The following is a 20,463-nucleotide window of genomic DNA, read 5'->3' on the forward strand; positions in this document are numbered from 1 at the left end:
GTGTTAGAAAAGGAAAGAAACGCGTGAATTAGAAAATTGTGAGAGGTTTTCGTTTGGGTTTGGGATAGTGTTGCGATCAAAGAAGGAAGTTGATATCGGTGGTTGGAGGAACCTTCCTCTGAGGCAGATCAAGTGCCCTTGAGTGAGGGAGTGAGAGTGTGAGATCATCCACGTGATACGATTGCGTCTGTCTACAGATTCAACAGTTTGGTGATGTGCAGTGATTAAAGCATTGGGGTCAAAGGTGTACCAGTCACACAAGAGGTGGATGATGTCGTCTGAGTCGACGTCGGAGAGGGAAAAGAGGTGGGAATTGCGTATGCGGAGGAGGTAGATGTTGCAGAGCAAAGAAAGAGAGAAAAAAATTTAATAAAAATATAGAAAAGACAGAAAAAGTTGGGGGCATTTCAGGAAAAGGCAGAGGAGAGAAGAAAAAATGTAGATTTCTTTTGCCACGTGAGATGAAATTTAACTCCGTTACTGTGCACTTAACGGAAGGGACTCAATTGATACAATTTTGACAATTTTGGGACCTAATGTCTACACTTTTAAAACCGGGTACTAAACAGAAATTCACCTCTTAACGTGGGGACGAAGTAAGCATTTAAACCTTTTTAATTTTATTTCAATGTATTTAATATTAAATTATTTTATTTTTAAAATTAAAGCATTAATAAACAAGTTACTATCATCCCATCCAACTTGTCCATCTACCATCATCGTGATCGACTGAAGGTGGTCGTGACTCTCACCCTCTCTCATCACTCACCAACATCTTTTCTTCTCTTCCTTCCTCTTCTTCTCAGACTCTGTTCAATAATCTCTGACATAGGCATCAAAATTCCCAGACCCAAACAATGAAGAAACTAAAACATTATTACCATCAACAACATCATCAACAACAACGAAAGTACATTGTCCCAGTAATCACCATCGTCTCCTTCATCTCCCTCATCTCCCTCCTCCTCTTCGCCCTCAGACTAACCTCCCCCGACGCCTTCCTCATCTTCCCCTTCCCCCTCTCCGCCGTCATCTCTGCCCCATCCCCCTTCGTCGAGTCCAAGCTTCACGCTCTTCCACTCCCTCCCCCATCCCCTCTTCCCCCCGTCCTCGCCTACCTAATCTCCGCCTCCGCCGGCGACGCCCCTGCCCTCCTCCGATCCCTATCCGCCCTCTACCATCCCCGCAACCGCTACATCCTCCACCTCGACCGCCATTCCTCCCCCGAGGAACGCCACCTCCTTGCCGCCCACATCGAACGCCACCCCACCTTCCGACACTTCCGCAACGTCCGCCTTATCTCCAAAGCCAACCTCATCACCTACCGCGGCCCCACCATGGTCGCGAACACCCTCCACGCTGCCGCCATCGCCCTCTCCGACACCCATTACTGGGATTGGTTCATCAACCTCAGCGCCTCCGATTACCCCCTCGTTACCCAAGACGGTTCGTCACTTCAAACTCTTTCTATTTTTGGTATGCTTCTTCTTCTTTCTTTAACCGAATGGTTTTTTTATATTTTGATTGGGTAGATCTGCTGCACGCGTTGTCGCAATTGCCACGAGATCTTAATTTCATTGATCATACAAGTGACATTGGGTGGAAAGAGTGAGTTTACTTAACTAAATGCATTCTCCCCTTTTTTTATTAGTTTGCTCTGTACAGTTAGAAAATGTCTTGTTATTTTAGTTTGTATACTGAAGAAACATTCCTTTTTAGTTCATACACATACAATTTTTAATCTTTTTATTCCGTACACACACTATTATATCCAATTTTCAATCCTTCCACATTCTATTATACGCATTCACCTGTATAAGCTGAAGTTAAAATAGAAGAAATTAGAATTATAATAATCCTTGTAAATTGGAACTCCTGATTCATTATTGGGGGTTAAAAGGGATGTTTTTAAGTGTAGGGATAAAGAGATTTTTTTTCTTATTATAGAAACTAAATTAGTAATTAAACATATTTTCTAATACTTAACTGCATATTTAGTATGAAGTAGTGTGAATGTACATTTTGAACTTTCAAGTTCTTATTGCATCAATGCGGTCCTTTTCCTTTGAGTTTCTTTTATTTACAGGAGTAAATATTCTGTGGTGAGATGATTCAAACATTTTCATCCGATTACAAACTATTATTTTTTACGGGCTGCATAGATATTAGATTCCATTTGCTGAAGTTATAATTTTATCTTAATTGGATGGAATGAGGATAGAAGAACCTGACTGTGAATGAGAGAAAACATGAAAGATACCACGCGCTAATTGGAATCTAGGAGGCACACATAGCACAATCACATATTTCAGGAACTGAAATTTCAATCAAGTATATTTTTAATAATAGATTGTTTTTCATGTGAAACCCTATGAATGCGTTTTATTTTAAAGCATTGTTATCCTTATGTGTAGTCATCAACGGGCAAGGCCTATAATTATTGATCCGGGGTTGTATATGACTAAGAAGCAAGATGTGTTTTGGATAACACAGAGGAGAAGTAAACCAACGGCCTTCAAACTTTTCACAGGTGTTCATCCATTTCTTATGTCTATTTTTGTTCTCTGGATTTTATGTGGGTTGCCAACATTTCATAAAATGACCTGCATCTGGCCATGACGTCAAGTTTTTTGTACTCTTTGCAATCACAATGTGATCATAATAATTGTTGCTTCATTTGTTTGCAATTTTCTATAATGACAAGAATTGCAGCGAAATTGTGACTGTGATTTCAATTATATGTTCTAGCTTGTTGGTTGCTGTTTCAATTTTATGGGTTGTAACTTGCTCCGGAGTCGGGGTTTTCTTCATCAGAAGCAAGGTTTTGGTTTGGACTTACTGTGATTAATTAAGTTGTTGGAGCTTAAGAGTCTTGTTTGTGTAGGGAAGAAAGCTTTAGTTGTTATAGTTTTTAGGTGATTACTGTGCCATTGGATGGACTTCATTTGTGGATAAGAGGACATAGGATAACGTAAGTGCTCTTATCCAGGTTATGTGCCCAAGAACCTACAAATATATGATTGCCTAGATGTTTTTCCTCATGTTAGGTTCGGCTTGGATGGTACTATCAAGATCTTTCATCGATTACTGTATATGGGGATGGGACAACCTACCTCGTACTGCTCTCATGTACTACACAAATTTCGTATCTTCCCCTGAAGGGTACTTCCACACTGTCATTTGTAATGCTCAAGAGTTCAAGAACACAACTGTTAATAGTGATCTTCACTTCATTTCTTGGGACAATCCTCCCAGACAACATCCCCACTACCTTTCTCTCGATTACATGAAAAAGATGGTTGACAGCAACGCCCCCTTCGCGAGGAAGTTCCACGGAGACGATCCAGTATTGGACAAAATCGATGCAGAGCTTTTGTCCAGAGGTCCTGGGATGGTTGTTCCTGGTGGCTGGTGCATAGGAAGCAGGGAGAATGGGAGCGATCCTTGTTCTGTAGTTGGTAATACTACTTTCCTTAGGCCTGGTCCAGGTTCTAAAAGGCTTCAAACTTTGATCAGTTCAATGTTGTCTGATGAAAATTTTCGACCAAAACAGTGTGTATGACAAAAGCCTACTGCTAACAGCAGTGGTTTCTTGACATTATGTCGCTTGCCACTTGCTTCAGTTTGTTTTCTCTATTTAGTTAACCTGAAGGGTGAATTCATGTACACCTGTTCAGTAGGAAATGTAAATATTGCGATTGTAAAGCACAAACACGATTTTTTTATATATTGACAAGAATTGAAGCTATGTGGTGGCATGATATTGACAGCAGAGCTAGATCACATTCTGCAATTTTGTGACATGAATGAAACAACTGACCACAGAACCACTAATAATGTTTGGTGCATGTTACCTGACATTGGTGTGAGGTAGTGTAGGTGTGTAGAAGGTGAGAGCTGAAATCTGACTTCAGACTATTGTGAATGGGAGATATTACATATATGCTTATTTATTTGTTCCTTTTACTTGACTGGAGCAATGAACAACACGTGCTGAAAGTTGTAGGTGTTGCATACAACTGAGAAGGAGTAAGTTGATTCCTGATGGTTGAGTTTAACAGGTTTAAACAAGGTGGATGTTGATTGTGTTATTATGGAAAAATGTAATAAAGTTATGAAAAAAGGAGGGGCACAGCAAAATGAAGAAAGAAAAATGTTAAATAAAATGATTAATAATGCAATATAGATAAAAGAAAAAATAATGCAGAAAGTGTATGCATTTATTGTAGGGTTAGGTGCTCTCCAGTTAAGATTAAAGTCCCACTTCAACATCATTTTTGTAACTATTATCATAACTAGAGGACATAAAGGCTTTATCTTTTATTTTATATAATTATGTTTAATATATTGTTTATTATATTTTGTATCAAACTAATAATTTAATAGAAAACGTTTAATTATAAAGGGTTATTTTTACTTTTTTTTGTTAGTTTGATAACTCCACTTTGGAATTGAATGAAAAGAGGTCCTAAGTAATCTAGTAATTGAATCGCTGGACTGTGTGGCAGTCAAATATTTTAGGATGTGTTCCTTGTTTAAGTAACACATGCAAATGAGCTCAATTTTGCATAAGAAACAATTGCGCCATTTTTGTTCCACCTATAACTGTTTTTTATTCTGAATTTTTTTTATCAATACTAAAGAATAGACATACATTGCTGTTTTATATTTTCTATTATGTTATCTAGTTAAATTTTAATAATTATGCTAATTTTATATATTTATTTTACTAATTGACACTATAATGTTTTTTTATTATGTTTTTTTTATCTTTTATTAGTAATTTTATTTTTATCTTTTTAAATAATTAAAGGTTTATTAAATAATTTTCAAAAATACAAATATTTTTTCTTTTATTGGTATTTTTATTATTAGTTTTTTAGATAATTAAGGTTTTATTACATAATTTTGAAAAAAATAAGTATTTAAATTTTATTTGTGTAATATTTTGTTATAAGTGAAACTCTCATAATATTGAATAATAAATCAAGATTATCATTTAATTACAATTTATTTAAGTACATTTTTATCTTTCAGGTTTTCACAACTAGAAATCGCCTAAGCTGATGGAGGGAGACTAGGGATGGCAACGGGTCGGGTCGGACACGGATAGTGCCTACCCGTAACCCGACCCGACAAAAAAAAATCCACCCGCTACCCGCACAGATACTCGCTTAAAAAATATCTGCGAGTATTTTAAAACCCGCGAATACCCGTGGATATCCGCGGATACCCGCAAATATTAAAAAAAATATATTTTAATAAATTATTAAAATAATTTAAATAGAATTACAAAAAATATATAAAATATAATATAAATTAAATTAAATTTAAATTTAAATTCAATTTTAATTAAATTTAATCTTGTAAAATATAAATTAATGTTAATTTTAATTAAATTTAACTTAATAAAATATAAATTAAATTTTTATTTTTATTTTTTGCGGGTAGAGGGTATCCGCGGGTACAGATAGTATAATACCCGCACCCGACCCGTTTATAAGCGGGTATTAAAATATCCGCTACCTGCGGATTGCGGGTACTAAATATCTGCGATCAACTATCCGTCGCGGATTTTATCCGCGGATATCTGCGGGCGTGGATTTTTTGTCATTCCTAAGGGAAACTCTTTGGACTTCTCCTATTTGGGGTTTTATCTTCATCCATGAAGGTTTCCCCCCTTTTGGATTAAGGAGGAAGATGGGTTGTAAAATTTGGTTTGACTACCCATACCTTGATACTTGGTTCATAAGTGTTGGAAAATGTCTTTTGAACTTATAACTGAAATTAAGTACCTAATCGAGTTTTTATCTAAGGATATTTATTAGCAATTTTAAGACTCTTGAACTTAATTGATGGTTGTATATTGAGTATTCAAATAATTGGAACGAGATGAGTTAACAATATATCAAAGTCACTAGAAATGTGATTTGAGTATTATTGGGAATTGATTTTAACATGAAATTGAGATGTTTGTAAATGCATGATAATAAAGTGAATAAAAATCTAGTTTTAAGAATTGTAAATAATGTATGTTAAATTTCTTTATTTTTATGAACTTTATTAATTGAATATAAATTGCGATAGTTATTAAGTGATACAAAAGTCTTTTTTGGAAAAACCATATCTCAACTTTTCACTTTTGATTTGATATACTTCTCAATGTCTTAACAATTATATGTAGTATTATTTTTATAATTTATATGTAATATATAATTTGGTTAAATATGATTTTACATGTCATCATATTTTAAAAATGAGTAAATAATGTGCTTCTAATCTGATTATTTAAATTGTTTTTACATGACAAAAACGTTTCAAAATTATGTTTGAGTTATTTATATCAATTTGACAAATTCTAACTCAAATGTCAGACTAAACCATCATTTAACAAATCCAAAAAAGTTAACATTCTTAGTTTGAAAAGGCTATACCCATTTATTTTTTAAATTTAAAAATTAAAATATATCACAATTTAAGACAAAAATAAATTTTAATTTATTTAAATTTAAAAACTAAATACATATTTAATCCTATATAAGTCAATGAAAATAATATCAAAAGAGAAATATAAGTTAAAAAAAACTTATTATAAATTAATATAAAGATGTATAATTATATATATATATATATATATATATATATATATAATTTTGTTATATTTTTTTTTGAGTTTTAAGTTCTTTGTTAAAAAAAATTGTTTTATTGAATGCTTAAAACTTTTATATTTTTAATTACATTTTATTTTTATTTTGTTGTTAATTGGACTTTATAACCATTGCTTTGCAAAGTCGTTCTTTATGTGTTACTACGTAGAAAAAATTAAGTTTTAACTTTCCTTTGGATGTTTTCAATTATGTCTATATTAAAAAGATTTGTTCTCTTGAATATCTAAAATATTTATATTTTTTAATTACGTTTGCTTGGTGGAGAACATTACAATTTTGAATAATAAAAAAGTGAAACATTGAAATCTTAATTATCTTTACCAAAGAACATTATTTCGTATCTCCCTATAATTGCTTAATTTTTGCTTTTATATTATTTAAAAAATGGAACAATGTCAAAATAATTAAGGTTATAGAGATTTATTTTTATTGTTGACCAAATTTGTAATATTCTACTTGACACTATAAAATCAAAATATCACCTCGCTTTGTGACAAGACAAATTGATTTTACAATTTTAAGGACATCATAAATTCAAACAATAACAAATGAAGCATTTGAATCTTAATTTGTTTCGCATCTTCACATTATTGGCTTAATTTTTTCTTTAGTATTATTTAAAAAATGGAACAATATCAAAATAATTAGTGTTGTAGAAATTCATTTTTATTGTTGACCAAGTTCATAATGTTGTATTTGAGACTACAAAATCAAAATATCACTCTACTTGGCTACAAAATCAAAATATAATGATTCAATTAAAAATACCTATATATATATATATTGAATATTTAATACAATAAAGTTTTTCAATATGAGTTTAGATTTATAAGAGACTTAAAATTTAATAATGTCCTTTTCTTTTATTTTATGTAGAGATACATAAATAATAAACAATAATTATCCAACTAACCATATCACCCAAGTTGACGACAAAATCAAATGATATATATATATATACATTCATAAATGAAAAATATAAAACTTATAAATATTAAAAATACCTAATCTTTAATAACTCAATTTTTTATATAATTCAATTAAAATACCTAATCTTTAATAACTCAATTTTTTATATAATTCTTGTTAATGTAATAGCCCTCACTTAAAATTTTAAACTTTCATTTAATTAAGAAATCATCATTTTTATCAATTAACAAAAAGTGACTTTATTATAAAGATTTTAACTCAGATAATCCATTATTAAATCTATTCGTACCTTTTGGATCACCACTGAAGTCGTTTTGAGAAGCGATTTTAACTCAGCTGTATAAAAAGCCGTATATATATATTTCTTCGACAAACATAATATTTAAAAAGAATAAAAGCAATATTTTATAAAGTAGGCCATGATTCAATTCTTTTTCTGAATTACATTAATAACATCCTACTTTTTACAAAGTACGAAAAATCAAAACACAGAAAGATACATAAACAGTAAAAAAAAGAAAAGAAAAAAACACAGTTGCTAACTTACCTTGGATTCGGTAGCTCACAAGTTCAAAATCTGCTGCATTTTTCTTATTCTTTCATGAAACAGAAACAGAAAGTGCATTATTACGAGAAAGTGGTCGAAGGGAATCGTGTCGCATGAGAATGACATTGGTTAATTACATGTTTTTGCAGTTCATGCAACTTTGCAATGCATCTACAATGTCATCTCTCCTGCGACAAGATTTTCTCCACCACTTATTTTCTCTTTTCCTTTCGATTCTTAATTTACAAACTCCATTGCCAAAACATCAGCAATATATAGATATTGCCGACACATGGTTCTCAACCCATACTAATTGCTCAAGAAGTTGCCATTAACTTTGGTGGGGTAAACCAACAAATTCTTTTGACAAGTCAACTTGAATGTTTCAATTGAAACCCACATCTCCAGTGTCCTCTTGCTATGAATTTATTAAACAAGGCATACACCACACTACTTCAGTTATTATTTACTTATTCCACATATATTTCTACTTTAATATATATATATATTTTAAATTTTAAACACCAAAACATACAATATTTAAGAGATAACAAATTTTCATATTTAAGTTAGCTGGTTCAAACCATAACCCTTTTTACTCTATCTTTTTAACATTTAGAATTTTCAAAGTAAAAGACAAAACTTATTATTATGATAATGAAAGAAGGGGTTAATCTTGAAGCCAAAGTTTTGAATGGTCTAATTGGCAGTTCGTTCTGGTTGGTCGATTTCTCACACATCGCAACTAATGCAAATATAATTATTCTCTTCGTTCCACAGATCTTGTTACTGGGTCAATTGAAAAATTCAAAACCACAATGTTGTTGACCTTTTGTCTTCACATAATCATTGAACAAGTTTTCGGCGTGTTTATGTTACTAGCTAGTACGTAGAAAAGTATTCCAATATTAATAACAATAATATAATAATAAAACATGATAATGATAATAAAATTGTTAGTAATAATAATATTAGGTCAGCGAAGTGGCGTATGTATGACGTTTCTATAATGGTTTTGGCGATGCCGGTCAACTCTTCTGGATTTGTGTTTCTGGCTAATAAAGGCATATATGTACCAAAAAATAAAAATAAAAAAATAGAAAATTGGTTCTTTCTAACTTTACTGTGTAAAAGGTTGTCCTCTCTCTCACTTTCTGTGTACACACACTTGCCGAGTCCAAGGTCAACAAGTGGTTGCAAATATACCCAATTGCACAAATAACCAATATTGAGTTTCTTTTTATCATTTTTTAAGAGTGTTACGTAATGACAAAATTAGATAAAAATCTCACATAAATTAAAAATAAAGTCAATTTAGAATGTACATGTAATTGCAAAAAAGATGATTTTATGAAATTGAGTTATACTTAAACACAACTTCTTAATATTTTTTATCTTAGTGATATTTTTTATTTGTTCAATCTATTGTGTGTCATCCGCCATCGAGATATTTGTTATTTGTTGAACATATTGTTTTATCTGCTATCAAATTTTCCATTGTTTGTTGAGTATATAATTCGACTTGTTATCGGATGTTATCAGACCACCTATTAATGTGTACATATCTCGACATGAGGGAAGTGAGTTTGAAATCTCACATCGACTAGAAGTAAAACCAATTTAAAATTAGACTTAAAGATCACTTCTTAACAAAATCTCATTAACTACGACAATTTTAAATATCTTGGAGATCGTATACGAATAATAGAAAATGTGTGTTAAAATATTTTATAAAAATAAATTCAAATTCAAATTCATTTTTTAAAATAGTATAAGAAATATTTGAAGTCTATATTAACAAGATTTGTTAATCACTAAACCATCATTAATGTTTAATCTATACTTAGATGTATGTGTCTTTATGTGACGAGATGTGTTAAAATATCACGTTAACAAAAAATAAAACAAATTTATAATATATAAATAGATACAAACCTTATCTTATAAAATGATTTTATGTCATTGAGTTACGCTGAAAGTCATCTTCTTAACAAAACTCATTAACTACAACCTTTTTTAAAATGTTTTGGAGATCTTATACCAATAATAAAAAATGTGTTATAAATTTTATATGAATATATTAGAATTCAAATTCACTTCTTAAAATGGTATAAGAAATATTTAAAATCTATATTAATAGATTTGTTGATCATCCAATCATAATTAGTATTTAATCTATACTTGAAATGTATGTGTTTTTAGGTGATGAGATGTATTAAAATCACAAATTAATAAAAAAATAAGATAAATTTATAATATATACATAAATACACACCCTATCTAATTTTATATAGTTGAATTATACTTAAAATTTACATTTTAAAAAAAAAACTGATTAAAAATTGGGATAGGATAATTATTTTTTCTTTTGCATTATATTCCATGAAACCTGTTCATCATGTATCAACCACATAACAAGAAGTGATAATTATTCTCAGCATTACCGTACTTTTGTTGTTGATTCTAAAAGTGCAAGAAAAGTCTAAATTGTTTATAGATTATACGTATTTGAATTGTAGAATTCTAAATTATATAATTTAATATATATATATATATATATATATATATATATATATATATATATATATGCATATTTATTGAATTATGTAAAAATTATAAAATTTATAATATGTTGTTAAATGGAGTAATTCAAATATATTTCTAAAATATATTTTTGAACTGTGTAATCTAAAAGTAAATTTCAAATTATATAATCTAAAAACTCAAAACAGATTTTCATAATCTATAATAAATTTTCAAATTTTATACTCTATAATGTATTTTTAAATTTAAGAATCAAGATTATCCAATCTAAAATATATTTATAAATTTCATTATAACCTAAAAATAAAATATAAGTAAGTTAGTCTTTTTCAACGCTTTCAAAGACTACACGAAAAAGTCTGTGAGAAATAAACTAAAGTAGTTTGTGTACGTAAAATAGCATGACTCCACAAGTCTTTTCAAATCCTTTAATCTCAAATTCTAAATTCAATTATTAAGTTTTAATTCCTTAGTTAGTTCAACAATCCAACAATTCAAAGACGTTTAGTTATCCAATCAATTACTTGGGATTATGTGACTTTCAACATAAAATAAACTGTACGAAGAGACTTGTACTTTGTGTTTTCAAAGTCACCAACAAACGTTAATTATTATTTCTTTGGATAAATAATCCTTAACAATAAATGGCTAAAAAAATATTATCAAAACACAAGGATTCTTAATTATTTCATTCTAGTTCTAGATTAAAATAACATTTTTCAATAATAATAATAAAAAAAAAACTATCCCAAAACCTCGCAACATATAAAGAATAAAAGTGGAAGATAAAATTTAAAATCATAAACACATTAAAAGCTTTAAAATTCATTACATAGAGTTCCAACTATCACAAACCTAACTGTTCCTACACTTTGGAATCACTAATAGTTGGTTCCACCACCTAAAAGAAATTAGCGTATATTTTTCCACGCTAATCGGTTAATTGAAAAATTGACCCTTGCGATTGAATGGTTCAACATTGTCCTATTCAATTTCGAGTTTTGGACGATTTTATAACTACACAATATTTCAAAACCAATAAATTACGCCTTTTCATCTAATTTTAATATCCTAAAGTCTAAGCTGTAAAAAGTAAGATTTTATATTTACTTATATATTTAATTTAGTAAGATAAATGCTTATTGTATACTCTAATTTAATTTTATTTTAATTGTAATATGTAAGTTGGAGTATTGCAAATATTTTAATAAATATTAATATATTTTTTGTTAATAAAAAATACATGATTAACATCATTTTGTTACAAAATATAATTTAAAAAATAAACTTTAAACTTAATCTAAATTTATAAAATCAACTTATAAAAACATATTTATATCTATTTATATATTTTAAATTTATCAACAGGATTTCCAACTTATACAATGTAAATTTGTTTTATATCTACTTAATGCAAAATTTCTAAGAACTTGACAAATTCCATAACTATGTTCTTCAATTAAGTCAAGAACTTGTGATCTTCCTCTAACGACCGTGGTAAACGAAACTATCACTGAAACAAAGTAATTATTCTAACTGCAAAAATGACTAAAAAGAAAGTTTGAAAAAAAGTACATGATATTTTAGGAGGGTGAGCAGCAAACAATATTAAAATCATGAGTTAAAAAGAATTATTATGCCATTATATAGTTATTGAATTATCTATTAATGTTTAATCTTACATTCAATATATATATATATATATATATATATATATATATATATATATATATATATATATATTTCTAGATGAACAAGTGTGTTGAAAATACTACATCAACTAAAGTTTATAATTTATAAGTGGATGTAAATCTCATCTTATACCAATTAATTTTGTGAGGATAAATTAGACTAAAAATCTATTTTTTAATAGGATCAAGAAATTGATTAGTTGTCTCACAATTCCATCCATGTAGTTTTCTTGACGAAGGTTTTGGAAAAATTCTCAAAGAATATATTCTTTTGCGCGTCATAATCATTAATTACACAAAAACAAGCTTTTGGGTTATTAACATCAGCAGGATCATGGATCTGAAGAGCAGCTCCCACAACTATTAGTTAGAAAAACATTTCAATTCAGTTCAGCTCTATAGATTTAGAACCAAACATGCCACAATCGCTAATCTCTCATTTCCATCATTATTAACAAAACCCTAACCCAATTAAAAAAAAGAGAGTAACTTGCGTGCGTGGAGAAAAGGATAGTCCGAAATAGAGATGAAAAAAAAAAATACTGTACTTACAATATCTACAGTTAAAATACGTAACAGATATTAAACAAATAATTTTAACGAAAATCCATGAATAAAAAAAAGAAGAATGATAAGAAGGTAATTCTTATAACTGTAAAAAAAGAAGTGTAGCACCCTATTCTTTTCGCTGAAACAAGTACATAAGAATGCTGACAGTGATGGCATATATCAATAAGAAGGCCTTTTGAAACAGAAATTCTAAAAAATTAGAAAGGAAAATAAGAGAGAAAAGATGAAAGTCTTATTTAGCAAAAGAATTATTGCAACATCTATAAAAGAAAAAAAAAATTTGAGAAAATTATTGCTAGCAAGTCCATAAGGGTGTGGTGGGTTGATAAAACTTAATTGAATTTTTCTTACGCTTTTACTTCCTGCACTCCAGAAGTACTTTGGGCACCCTCTAAATTTTTAACATAACCATTTTATCCTCTTGCTAAATTTTTAAAATAACCATTTTATCTTAGGTAAAAGTAACTTTTGGATTATATGTTTTGAAGATTATTTAGAAAAAGTTTGGAATAAAACCTTTGGAATAGAATTTCCTGAACGCGGGAAATACATTTTCGAAACAAATATTCCAGAATATATGAAATGTGATTTGGAAAAATCTTTGTGGTACACTTGAAATACGTTTTGGAATGAGCTGTTTTGTGTTCTTTTTCTTCTTTTTCCTTTGCATTGTTCTATCTTTTTTCTTCTTTCTCTGCATTAGTAATTATAATGGAAGGTGACGACAGAGAAGTGGTGTGATGCAATGATGAAAGGGAGTTAAGTTTTTTCATTAGTGTGGAGGTGCAGTTAGTAATTGTGAGGGTAAAAGAATCAATAACCATTTTCTTATTTGTTTTAGTTTGGCTTGAAGTTTCGGGGTGTTGCTCCCTCCACCACCACCCTATACTTCCTCCACCTCCACCCTATACTTCCTCCACCTCCCCACATTATTTTAAATACAATTATATCCTTAAGTTAAAAATATTTTTACTTTTACCCTATTTTAAATAATTTGAAACCTTAATTTTACTTTCCCAGCACCCACCCATGGAACTCTCTTCCCCTTTCCCCATTTCTGTTTCACCTTCCCACCTCCCGCACTTCCATTCCTTTTTCTTCCCAGTTTTTTTTTGTTTGAAAGCTTCCATTGCCGTCGTGGTGTGAAGAAGCGTCGCCGTCGTGGTGTGGAGGAACATCGAGGAACGTCCAGAGCATCAACCAACGTGAGGAAGTATACATCAACGGATGTCCCCTAATAAAACAAATTCTAAAATAAAAAACGTAACCTTTAAACGGAGGTGACATCTTCAACGAATGTCAACATCCGTTTAAGGTAAAACGGATGTCGACATCCGTTTTTCCTTAAACGGATGTTGACATCCGTTGAAGATGTCACCTCCGTTTAAAGGTTAAGTTTTTTTATTTTAGGGTTTTATTTCAAGGTTAATTCGAATACGAGGAAGCACGACACCCACTGCACTACTCCACGCACTACACCATGAGAGCGACACTGCACCATGAGAGGGAGACTACTTGATAATTCTTTCCACCACCACTAACCTTTGCAACTTGTAGTATCTCACAACGACGAAAGAAAGAGAGGAAAAAATATAATGTTAAAATGAAAGAAAAATATTTTACTCATGTACGGGACTAGAATATGTTATTAGTGAAATAGATTGTGAATGGATAAAATTAAAAAAAATAACCCTAAAAATAAAATTTTACTGAGGGACAAAATAGTAAAGGGGAGGTGAAGGGAGAAAGGTGTGGTGGTGGAGGGAGCAACACCCCCTGAAGTTTATTTACACTCATGAGGTAAATTAAACAATTTTTCTTTTAAGTGAATGTGTTTATTCTTGTAAATATTTTCAGATTGTTGATTATTTATTATATTTGACAAGTTCTTTTAGACCGGATATAAGCAAGATACAATTCTGATGATTTTCATCAAAAATATTTTTATAGTGTTGTTGATGGTTTTAGTGTTGTAATATGAGTCATTTATTAACTTTGGTGATGTTACTTTATATTACGTAAGTAATTAATTTTATATTATTTTAATTAGCTTTTAAATAATTTTTTCCCTATTATATAAAATAATTATAAATGTAAAGTAGTTAATAATTGATTTTCGACACTCTATCCAAATTGTTTGGAATATATCATGAGTGTAAACATTCAATCGAATCTTTTGAGTTAACAACCTGTTTTATTTAAGATTAAACGTTTTTCTTATTTATTATTCATTTTTTTTATATATTCAATACGAGACCTTGAAGTAATACTTAGTTTTTTAACCATTCTAAATACAAAAACAAGTTTAGAGAATAATTGAATTTTCATATCCAAGCATTTAAGTATTACGTTGGACTTTTAACTATATGTTCTAATCAAATTATTATTTTATCTCATTTATCCTATGTTGAGCGATTTTTTATGTCAAGATAAAATTTTATTCTCAAAGTTTTTGAAATAAATAAAAGAGAGCAAATATTAAAACATTCACTTAACTATTTCAATAAAATTGAGATTTTTGCTTCGATTCAACGTTGGATCGAATTAAAATCTTAACAGAGGTTCAAAATATATAATTGTTCATTTTGATCGTCAATTAAAAGGTTATGATTAAATAAATTAGTTTCGCACACTTGTTTTATTTTATATTTCTCTTTCTTTTCTTCATATATATATGACAACATTATTGCTTTATTAATTGGTTGGTTATAATTTGATTTGACTATTTTTATTTTAGTAAAACTTAATTGATTAAATGTTGTTCATAAAGTTTTACTTTTTATAATGAGAAGTATTTTTACGTTAAAAATATTAATATTATTTTTTGTGATTATTACCTTGTTATTTTCTATTATCGATGCTTAAATTCTTGCAAATTTGTAAAACATATTTCCGTAACATATTTTGATATTTTTTATTATTATTTTTTTTTCCATCAGACACTCAAGTCTTTATTTGAAGCTGTAAAGTTAACGAAGCTAATGTTAACTAGGGATTACTTTTTCACTTTAAACCTTAGCCATCCTGAAATTTCGAGCTACTTAATTAACAACTTTGATAGAACCAAAATAAATATAATATAATATAATATAACATAACTTAACTTGTTATACATTTGAGAGAAGCAAGGGGTAACGAATTTTTTCTATTAATTACAATATTGCTTGTCCTAGTATAACTTATAATTTCCTATTCCACAACCTGCATTGCAATTGTTAACTAAGTAAAAATAATAAAATAATTAATAACTTGAAATTATAAAAATTACAGAAATGATTGTATAAAAAGAACAAAGCCAATAATGCATAGCATTGAGGATGAAGTTAATTAGTGATAAAACAATGTCGATTAGGGTTTTGTTAATCTTGATGAAAGTGGTCGATGGCGAGAATGGTGCTGAGGTTGATTGGCTTCATATACTTAGTAGAACCTGACATAATTTGCTGTACAACAAGTTTGTTTGCCTTTTCAGTTGGATGAAACGCATCCCAAAAAACATGCAGTTCTCTGTTTGGACATAGGTTGGAAATTGGCAAGCATAGCCCCATACCATTGTAGGGTCCTTGTCCACAACAAGCAACTTTTGATGTATTAAATCCTACCCAATTTCACAACGTTAAATGTTATTAGATTTTCTTTTAACAATATCAAACAGGAAAATAATCTTCATTGCATACATGCTACTATTAGAAAGTAATTACCATAAGCTTTGGGATTGGTGATGAAGTCATTGTGCATCAGTGCTGTGTTTGCAGCAATGAAAATGACAGAGCCAATTTCGTTGTTGAGTTCAATTATCATTTGTTCCAACTGAGGGTTATACAATGCTGCAGCACGTTGTAGATCAGCAGAACATTCTCCATTTTTGCCTCGCATAGCCAATTCTGCAGGAGCACAACCTATCGGTCCTGTCCCTGTCACAATAACTCTTCTGCCTCCAAGATCATACAGCCTCTGCATTAATCACCATCATTATTATTTAATTAATGTTTAATACAACTTCTTACATTAATATATATACATCTGTTTTTCACCAGGCGAACAAAATAAACAGCCACTTATATATTATAGATTGGTCTTATCTTATTTTACAAGCCGGTTTTGTAGGGTTGAGTCAGAGTAGAACTTATCCTAGCGATATTTATTTTTACTAGACATATTATTCCACCTGCTATCGAACCACTCATAAATGTTTAGTCTCACACTCGAGATGATGTCTATATATACCTCGACGTGAAGAAGTGTGTTAGAAATCCTACTAGAGATAAAACTAATTTATAATATATAAGTGAGTACAAACCTCATTTTACAAATCGATTTTATGGGATTGAGTTAGACGTAAAATCTACGTTTTAACACAGTTATTTTTTACGATCCACAACGACTTAGAAAGTAAATATTTTACTAGTGTTTCAACAAGTGAAATGTAAGAACTTGCATTAAAAGTTTATCATTGTATATACCTGCAAGTGCTTTTTGTAGCGAGAGATGAGAAGGTTGACGTAGTCTGGGAGTGGATATTGACGAGACCTTGCAGTAGAATCCACCAGGAAGTAATTGTTCACAAAGTCATTCCCACCAACAGTGATGAGAATTAACGCTTGATTCACCAGTCTTTTGGTTCTCGACACACCAATCAGAGCACTCATTCGTTGTTGGTACTCTTTAAAATTCTCTAATTGTTTATGCATTTTAATTATGTTCATCTGCAAAGCTTGCATTAATAAGCATCGCCAACTACAACTGTTTGCATGTCAGAAATTCAATTTTGTATTGTACTTCTTTACACCTTTTCATAAGGAAAAAGAGAGAAAAATATGAACAAGTATGTTTCACTCCACCCTCTATAATATGTTGGTGTTGGACCATTAATGAATGCCGAGGGCCATTAAGTATGATCTGGAATCCACTACCCTGTCTTAGATCCAGATAGATTCCATGGTTCATGGTTCCATGTTTTCTGGGGCTAGTACTTACTACAATTTATTATCATCCATTTCACTTCTCAAATGGTATAAATTTATGATTGAAAAGGAAATGGGTATGCTAGTCAAAAATTAGTAATAAAAAACAAAAATTAAGAACAGAAATAGGAATGTGAAACTATAGAGTTTTCCAGCAATAATTGATAACGTTTTAACATAATGCTATCCAACATCAGGTGTAATTAGTTGTCAATATAATTACAATTTTATTTTTAAAATTTGATGTAGTTAGTAGATAAACGAGTTTGTTAAGTGTCGAACTCAACATATGAAAAAAATAAATTATGACTTTATTTTAATAAATGTGTCTTAATTATGAGTCAGGTCATAGATTTGGTGCATACAACAGACTAGACATATATCAGTCCGTTTTCAAAAGGGGCACATGCTTTGTTCTCTATCTATATACAATTTAATTAATACCCACTTGCTCATGACAAATTGTAGCTCCCACTCCTTCCTTGACAAAAATTAGCCAAATTTGAAACTGTTACAATTAACATGGACAAATTCGGAGGCCAATTATCAAGAAGGTGAGAAATTTAAAAAGTAAATTATCAAATGACAGTATATTTGAAGATATTTACTTACAATTTATTTTAAAGGTACTCACTACTCTATTGGCTATGCCTGTGTCATGTTCACTTGATACACTCATAATCTTCTTTTTACTCTACTAATTACAATTGTAGGATTTTGCTTTTCAAAATTTATCCCTTGGCACAAGCAACAAAACATTTGCATACTTCATTTTAAAGGCTGAATCAACTAGTACAATAAAGAAAAATAACAACAATTATTTTTTACAATATGTAACAATTTTTGAACCGAAACTGAAATATATGCTGACGAGATAAAAAATGATAAACTTTTTGTTATTGATTCTAACTGAGATAATAAACTGAAATTTTCTGATTCGATTTCTTAATTACTAAAATAATAAAGAAGAAAAGAAAAAGAAGTTTTTGCCTGAATTGAACGGAGGTAATAAGGTTTTCTCTTTCAACGGATACCTTCTCTTTGTTGAATAAAAATATTGTACAAACACACTTCTCTTCCAGAAATCAAAACATGTGTTTTCTATTTGCTGTATTATATGTTTATGAGAACCAACACTTGATAGATATGATATTGATATTCTTAGAAATTAATAGCTATTTTCCAACGTAAAAAAGGTCAAAAAGCAGACCTACGTCTATTTACGATGGAGCACGCTCACGATTTTGTCACGACAAATTTTTACATTAATTTAAAATAGAATATAAGAGTAAAATAATTATAAAAGTGTAAATTTTTATATATATTTTTTTTAAAAAAATAAAGTAAAAAGCATAAAAGGATAATGTGAAATGAACGTAAAATATCCATGTGTTAAAGAATATTTTTCTATTTTCTATCCGGTAAAATTAACTCTACCAATATAGTTAAATTCAATAAAAATAAGATATATAATATATTAAAAAATGTGTTGCATGTTAATACTCATTGTACTTATCATGCAACAATCAAAACCAAGTGAAGTTTTCTGGTATGAGTTATCAAGTACTTACAAAGTGATCTCCTGTATCGTTAAGGATTCCAACTCCAGCCGAAGCAAAATTCGCACCAACTAATAGATTCTCTATTGTTAAGTCAGGGCTCGAGTATGGCATTGTAGACTCAGCACCAAGTTCTTGACCTGAAACATCAACACCTCTCATTGTATACATCAATTCTAACGTTCAAGATGCTAAAACCAGTGAGTGATAATATCTTTACTATTGACAGGAACAGAGTACAAATATAAGAAGAGTTGTGTGAAAAAAAAGTAATCAGTACAAAAAGTGGTTCAGACATGTTTCCTCTGACAAAGGTAGCAGTTACATAAACAAGTATTTGGACGAGTAATACTAAAAAACTGGTTTTGGGAAACTTAACTGATAAAATCAGGAATGTTGAATCCATTAGAGAAGCGTCCGGTTGGTTTGTGAGTTGGGTAGTCAATTCCATAAGGAGGGGCATTGGCACGAGCAACGGTTTGCAAATAGTTGTTGTTTCCATTGTCAACTAGAGAATCTCCGAATACAAAGAATGCTCTTGGCCTGGCTTCACTTTTAGGGACAGTTACTCCTAAGACTAAAACTAAACCTAGAACTACAATAAGAACAAAACTTGACGAGGTTGTCATTGTAATCAACCTTTGAATTGGCTTAGTTTCTGAAGAGTCTGTTTTAGAAATGGGATGGAGAGGCTGTTACCTGGGATATGAGTGGGATATGAGTGATGTGGTTGTGCACGTAAATATCATAAATAGGATCATTGCATGAGAATAGGGCTTCTGATTTTGGATGCTCTTTTATTGAAGATTTTAAGTAGTAGAACTAAAATTGTGGCAACTTTACGAGCTTCATTCAGAAGGGTTGGTGGCATTACGCAACAACAATGTGTTTCCACTTTCCAAGTCTATGCTTGCTTTTGACTTTGGTTCCAACCTTGGGTGAGATATGGATAAATATACCCATTTTTTTAGATAATTAATTAATTATATT

The 20,463-nt window shown here is 30.1% G+C and overlaps 2 protein-coding genes across 3 annotated transcripts; one reads left to right on the forward strand and one right to left on the reverse strand.

The window, feature by feature from the left end:
* Positions 1 to 710: 710 nt before the first annotated feature.
* Positions 711 to 3,748, forward strand: LOC108327728 (beta-glucuronosyltransferase GlcAT14A). Its single transcript, XM_052873819.1, has 4 exons — positions 711 to 1,446; positions 1,533 to 1,608; positions 2,415 to 2,530; positions 3,048 to 3,748. Exons 1-4 carry the CDS (start codon positions 858 to 860, stop codon positions 3,560 to 3,562), a joined length of 1,296 nt encoding a protein of 431 aa, XP_052729779.1. The 5' UTR covers positions 711 to 857; the 3' UTR covers positions 3,563 to 3,748.
* A 12,337-nt stretch (positions 3,749 to 16,085) lies between these two features.
* Positions 16,086 to 20,369, reverse strand: LOC108328536 (GDSL esterase/lipase At5g33370). Of its 2 annotated transcripts, none has more exons than XM_017562416.2 (5): positions 19,853 to 20,369; positions 19,486 to 19,613; positions 17,414 to 17,656; positions 16,652 to 16,904; positions 16,086 to 16,548 (listed from the first exon to the last, which is right to left on the reverse strand). In XM_017562416.2, exons 1-5 carry the CDS (start codon positions 20,100 to 20,102, stop codon positions 16,310 to 16,312), a joined length of 1,113 nt encoding a protein of 370 aa, XP_017417905.1. In that variant the 5' UTR covers positions 20,103 to 20,369; the 3' UTR covers positions 16,086 to 16,309. The 2 variants fall into 2 exon arrangements, with proteins under 2 accessions (XP_017417905.1, XP_052729155.1); XM_052873195.1 differs by having other exon boundaries at positions 16,086 to 16,528; positions 16,649 to 16,904.
* Between the last annotated feature and the right edge of the window lie 94 nt (positions 20,370 to 20,463).

The sequence above is a fragment of the Vigna angularis genome, chromosome 2, assembly GCF_016808095.1.
Source record: "Vigna angularis cultivar LongXiaoDou No.4 chromosome 2, ASM1680809v1, whole genome shotgun sequence".
In the NCBI taxonomy this organism is placed as follows: domain Eukaryota; kingdom Viridiplantae; phylum Streptophyta; class Magnoliopsida; order Fabales; family Fabaceae; genus Vigna; species Vigna angularis.